This window comes from Dipteris shenzhenensis, chromosome 33 (assembly GCF_047967505.1).
Source record: "Dipteris shenzhenensis isolate YYH24624 ecotype China chromosome 33, Dip_SZ_1.0, whole genome shotgun sequence".
In the NCBI taxonomy this organism is placed as follows: Eukaryota; Viridiplantae; Streptophyta; class Polypodiopsida; order Gleicheniales; family Dipteridaceae; genus Dipteris; species Dipteris shenzhenensis.
Genome location: NC_141628.1, coordinates 2,907,354 through 2,913,670, shown reverse-complemented (window position 1 = coordinate 2,913,670; position 6,317 = coordinate 2,907,354). Strand labels below are relative to the sequence as shown.

At 46.1% G+C, this 6,317-nt stretch overlaps 1 protein-coding gene across 1 annotated transcript; it reads right to left on the bottom strand.

Moving 5' to 3' along the window:
* Positions 1-336: 336 nt before the first annotated feature.
* Positions 337-5,995, bottom strand: LOC147879546 (uncharacterized). Its single transcript, XM_087371953.1, has 2 exons — positions 5,773-5,995; positions 337-884 (listed from the first exon to the last, which is right to left on the bottom strand). The coding sequence occupies exons 1-2, from the start codon at positions 5,881-5,883 to the stop codon at positions 732-734; spliced, it is 264 nt and encodes an 87-aa protein (XP_087228079.1). The 5' UTR covers positions 5,884-5,995; the 3' UTR covers positions 337-731.
* Between the last annotated feature and the right edge of the window lie 322 nt (positions 5,996-6,317).

Below are 6,317 nucleotides of genomic sequence, written 5' to 3'. Positions count from 1 at the left end.
TCGGACTGCAGCTAAAGCAATGGTAGAGGTTCACAGGCAGCAACAGGCCCTCCCTGTGGTCCAATCTATTGCGGCACAAGTTACAATCAGAACTTATTCCTTCGGTTCCAGCTTTATGGATTCCTTTTCGTCATCAGGTTGGACCCATCACTATCAAAAAGTGGTAGGAAACAAATTCTTAATTTGTTCTACACTCTCTCCGTTCTGGAAAACAAATTGGCAACCGTATTTGCTTATTGATAAACATTGTTTTTCCTGGCGTTCCCTTAGGCTCCGTCGGCGCCACTGCATTCCAATTATTCTTATGATTTAAAAGGAAATTTAGAGGTTGATGCAACTGTAGAGTGTACATAATCTCCTGTCAGTTACGAGCATAACTTGTACGATTGACATAAACACAAATTTAGGGAAGGAGTTGAGCAGAGCTTTAATTGAATCTTTGAATCTTAAGGTCCATGCTTCCAAGCAGCTCGAACATGTAAATCTGGCAAGAAACTTTCTGAATTTCATGTTTCAAAATCACTAAGCAAATTAATCCCCATGAGTACCAAAATGCATTCACAATATGAAGGTGTGCCTTCATCCAGAAAATAAGGGAGTGTTCAAGCCAACTGCTTCCTTTGAATCGAGTTCCTTAGCCTGTGAAATAAGCTTGTCATATATTTAATTCCTTGTTGACATAAGTGAAAAAGGGCCAGCAGCATTTGGGAAGCATTTGTTGCCTTCAAACCCTATTGTTGCACTGAATTGAGTACTGTCCTGCTTATGATGCTAGTGGCCTCAATGTAGCGCTCCACACACCTGGAAACACAACTGCTTTCACCACCACTTAAACTTGAGCTGGGCTTTGGAACACACTTGGTAAAGCATTTGTCCCTGAGAGCCTGTACAGACATGGACCAAGACTATAAGCAGAGGACAGTGACCCAATTCACTTTTTAGGACACTGACCCAATTCATTTATGATAAGCCCAGTTTTGTACCCAACCTTAGCATCATCATCCTTCACTTTACTAAAGTCTATACAAGAACTTTCAACAACACTTCACCATGCATTACGTACATGAGAATGTAATATCCCTATTTACCTCAGCAGACATCAACTCTGGCATTTCCACTATGAGATTTCACAGGCTGAGTTTGAACTTTGTATTGGCTCTTTGAAGGTGAAGGGCACACTCAGCTAAGACACAAAATCAATACTGAACAGCATGTTTACCCAAAGCCAGACCTTACAAGATGTCCACTGTTGAAGGGAGAGAGAAATCAAATATAAATGCGAATATCACAAACACAAATCAACAAAGCATATGCTATTATGTTCCTACTTACCTCATCCACAATCAGAAGTAGTACTGATATTATGAAGGTATGTGTGCTACAGTAAAAAGAACACAACAGATGTTGAGTTTACCACTCTTGGAAAGGTGGAGGGTATATGCAGCCATGACAAGGCTAGCTACAGAGCAGTGTTGACAGGAACTCAACAGTAAAGGGCTGCCAAACAGGGCGTAGGCCTCGCCTCACCTCACCTTGGAAGCCTGCTGGCCTCACTAATGTGTGCATGGTATGGTGGCATTGGAGGGCTAGAAGCGCTGAAGAACATGTGTGTAAGGGAGCACACCAGTACTCCCACAGGAAAAATCACACTATTCTATCCCTAGGATAGAGAGGGGGAGATGACCAAAAGCATCCCTGTTAGCGCTTTTTGGGAGCTCTAGAGAAGATGTACATGGTTAGGCCACAGGATGTGTGACGCCCATAGGCGGCATAATGTGAGGCCCTTGTGCCACATGGCACTTGGTCCCAGCAAATGAGTTCAAAAAAGGGAGTATAACTTTTAGATATCCAAGAAAGATAACCAAGAGAGACAGCCTCTCTTCCTGCTCCTCACTGCCAACATGGAATAGGCATAAACCTTATGAAGAGAGAGATAAGAGAGTGAACCCATCAATCAGTAAACCTCCAAAGCCTCTTCACCCAGCAACCTCGTTTAGTCACCAAGCCTCTATAAACGGCTCCAGCAAGACTCCCTTCAGCTTCTTCTCATGCAACTCCTCTCCATCCCTCCACCAGAGGAAAAAGCCATCATACTCACCTCTAATTGACAAGAGGAAGTTTTCCACACTACCTCTTTGACATAACTCTTCCAAGACAGTTCTTCATATCTCCACGTGTAACCGGACCTCATCGTTGCCCCTTCTCTTCGAGAGAATCAAAAGAGATTTGATCAGTGCCTTTGCCAAAAATAACTTCCTGGAAACCTTTTTGTAGTGCTATTGACTTGAAAAGAGAGGACTTCTCCACAACACAAATACCGACTTTATGCCCTTTCAAGCAACAATATCCAGCCCACATGCCATTTAATCATATCCACCAATTTGATGAGAGTTCAGGCATGTCTCTAGAATCCCCCCTGCTTAGGCCAAACTGAGCAACTAGTTGCAGATTGACCATATCAAACTGGGTCAATTCCCCAGCATAACATGGCATATATCAAGGCACCAATCGCACAGTCCAGGCCTGTAATTGCCCATTTGCACCATGCCAATTAATCAGATCTCAAGCCACCAGCGTAGATTCATGAAGGGGGGAGTTGACCATCATCATAGGTGGCACCACCATGGGCTGCTGGTCCCACAGGAGCCAAATGTGCCACCAATCCCGAGCTGATACCATTATTTTTATGCTGTTATGGACAGCCACACCCTGTGTCAGCTGTCACTTGCCACTCCCATGCTGCCACCTCCTGTGAAAGTTGCATTTAGTGCTCAACCCTACAACAAGCTCAGATACGGGCTCATCGAATGTCACCATTGCAAGAAAGGATGCACCACTGGTCTATCTGTTGTAGTGGCTATTCCGCTGAACAGAGCCTCAAGTCCCTAATACTAGCGAGAAGCCCATAAAGGGCTAAGTGTGCTCAAGCATGCAGGGTGATTAAATCCCAGCATGCCACATATCAAGCTGGCTGGGCAATGCCCTGCCTCCACAGCTTGCCACACTTTGTGACTAAGCTTCCCATCAAGGGGTCCCTCATGCCTGAACCATGAATACACTGACTAACCAGTGTAAGACGTAGGAGACAACTTACATCCCAAAAATACCATAATACTGAAAACTGTAGGCTGCCCCCTTCAGTCTGTACCAGCAAGAAGCCGAAAACCACATAACTTTAGAAGCCCCTAAGACCACCTTCTAAGTCTCCATGCTTTGATGGAAGTCTGACAAGAGCAACAAAAAGTCTGCTACTGATTTCTAGGATTCCAAAAGAGCTTTTCACCTAATGCCTAGCAATCAATTCATCATCCGGAGTGGTTCCACTTCCTGGATGGTATCGTTTGTAAGTGAATAGCACAAACAAGACTCCCTATTTATTACATTGTTGATGTGGCAGAGTTGGTTCTCCAATTGCAACATATTGTCTGCATACAAATTTATATAAAAACAGGGTAACCCCCTCTAAATGGCCTCATCCTAGTAAATAAATTCTTGGTGTTGCTATACAAGCCCAACCCATCTATCCCAAGACCTCTAACTCTCATCCTCTACACCCCTAGTACATCATGGGCTTCAGAAATCAGGTCTTTCATAACACGTTCACATAGAGTATCTCATCGAATGGAAGGTCCTATAAGATGAAACATCCAAGCAAGCAGTGTTAAGGAAGCAACCCCATAGATGATTAATGGATAGTCTCAAAGCTGGATAAATCTACTTTTTGCAAAGACACAGCTTGTAATTTTGAGGGCAAATTTCTTTGGGAAGGGATGGCTATGGTAAGAGGGGGAAATGGGTAAGTCAGCAGGGGTTAAGCACTAGGGGGTAAAAGAAAATCTACAAGGGGAATATATTAGTTAGCCCTCATGTGCATTGTATTGGACGGTTTTTTTGTGGCATCCTTACTCCACTCCATAATCTACAATACGCTCTCAATCTCTAATCAACTTAGTAATCACTCCCTCCTGTTGTCTCTCTCACTACTTCACTCCCTCTCCTCATACCAGTCCATCTCCCTCTCTTTCGCTACTCTGAAATTTTTAAGGCTCTGCTTACATACATCATGAAGCCACCTCTTAGAAAGGGTATTTCTTCGTGCTGTTAGTTCACCATCAAAAGTTTGGGAGTCAAGATTGTCGCTTCAAGTAGATTCTACACACACAGACACAATCGGGATTACAAACAAAATACAGATTGAGAAATCATTGTTTCTGGATGCCTTGTACAGGTCTACAAACGTTGACCTTGCAGGATAGCTGCCACATAGCAGCCTTCTATTGGATGCGCCGAGTACGAGGGGGTCCCATGCCCTCGCCTCCTAGCCACGCATAGCCTCCTTCAGCCCCAAGCAAAAGGCTGACGGGACTGAAGGAGGGTCTACTCATTACTTCTTTATATACCAAGGAACATTCATTATTCTTTTGCATGTGGGATTTCTCCCCAATATTCCACGTGTCACTTGCGCATCTAGGGGCCTCAATACCCCTTTTAATATTCATATATCCAAGGTGCCACCATGAGGGGGGTTAGGACCATAGAACAAGGCCTATAATTCCAACACCCCCCTATGGGCGGGCCTAACCCCACGAATATAGAACTGCTAGTCAACAGATGTTGCACACCTAGTCAGGACCCAAACAGCCAATCATTTGGGGTCGCCCACTAAGAGTCCAGGTCGCCAATCAATATTGCACAATCCACTGACGCAAGACATCAATTCGTGCGCCAATCATTACACACACAGGTCATCATCTCCCACATATGCACCTGCCAAAGAATCGTGCATGCCGGCTTTCACAAACAGTTGCCGCCGTCGCCTATCACCACATGTCACCGCCACAATCCGCAAGGCAGCCGCCTGTTCTAATACCACTTTATTATAGCTACCACATGGCCTCCTTCAGCCCCCAACAACAGGCCGACGGGATTGAAGGAGGGTCTACCCATTACTTCTTTATATACCAAGGAACATTCATGATTCCTTTCTACCCAATATTCCACGTGTCACCTGCGCATCTAGGCGCCCCAATACCCCTTTCAATAGTCCCTTGTCACCTGCGCATCTAGGTGCCACCATGAGGGGGTTAGGACCACACAACAAGGCCCCTAATTCCAACAGAGCTATGGTTGCCTTGGGAGTGCACATAGCCAAATTACGACTGAAAAGGTGGAGATGACTGGCCAATCCTCCATCCAAGTGGCATCCCCTTAGGATTGGAGCTCTACTGCTGCCAAATGCCTTGCACTCACTGCAGGACTACTACTCAAGCCTGATGCTGAACCAGGAATATGAGAGCCCTTCTCATACACTTTCTGGCATACTGGAAGGGCTCCGATGGCCAATTGTACTTTTGCCTCTAGCCCTACTTTATGGTTGTTGGGGAGCGGTCGACTAGTAGGGCCCTTTCATGCCTTCTATACGCGCTGGGCTTGCTGGTTGCACGCTTCTCCTGCAAGCCCGTACTGCTGCTGCAGCGCAGGCTTCGGGCTTAACGACTGCCTCAGCCATGAACTGAATCCAACATTCGTTTCGTTTCCTGTTTGCCTAAGAAACCATACACGGGGAAGAGCATGGCAGAATCTTAATGGAGGGGCTAACCGTGTTTCGAGCTCATATTCAAACGAAGCGTTAAGTCCAGAATATATCCAGCTTAATTCTGTCCGACAGCTGTGCCCTGCGCATTTCGAAAGCAAACACAGACAGGCTGGTACACGAAGCACATTTCATTTAATTTCAAATGGGAGTATGCAATTGCTGGAGATGGCAAGCACCTCAAAAAACTCTTCGGCGTAGGCTTGGGCGAGCTGCTGCTTGACTTGGTCCATGAGCGCTTCATTGGAAGGAGCAGAGGGAGTCGAAGGGGAAGATCCGAAAGGGTCCATGGTGGAGACAGCTCTACAGCAACAATGCCGCCACTGCAAAAGCTCAGTTACTCTTGAGCTGATTATCCTGCTTGTGGGGCCGGATGGGTTTAGGTTAAACCAATAAATTGGTTAGCGCTGTGTCAATGGCAGGCTTTGCGAGTGAGATCGCATCCCCGCGTGTTGGCAGCCACGTGTCCAGTGAGCCACAACCTCGGTTACACCGCCTGCAACCGCTTCATCCAGTCCTTGCATTGGGAGAGCGGAAGAGTGGGAGAGCGTCAGTTGTAAGCACACAAGGCACCTTTGCACCACCTGAACCAGTCTAGCATCCAACTGTTGGACTGGAATTCCTGAAATCCATCCTACCAAGATAGTAGTCCACTGCCAGGCAAAAATACTGTCTGGGTTCAAGGGGATGTGATTTCCCCCTACCAGTGGGGCTGCTCTAGCCC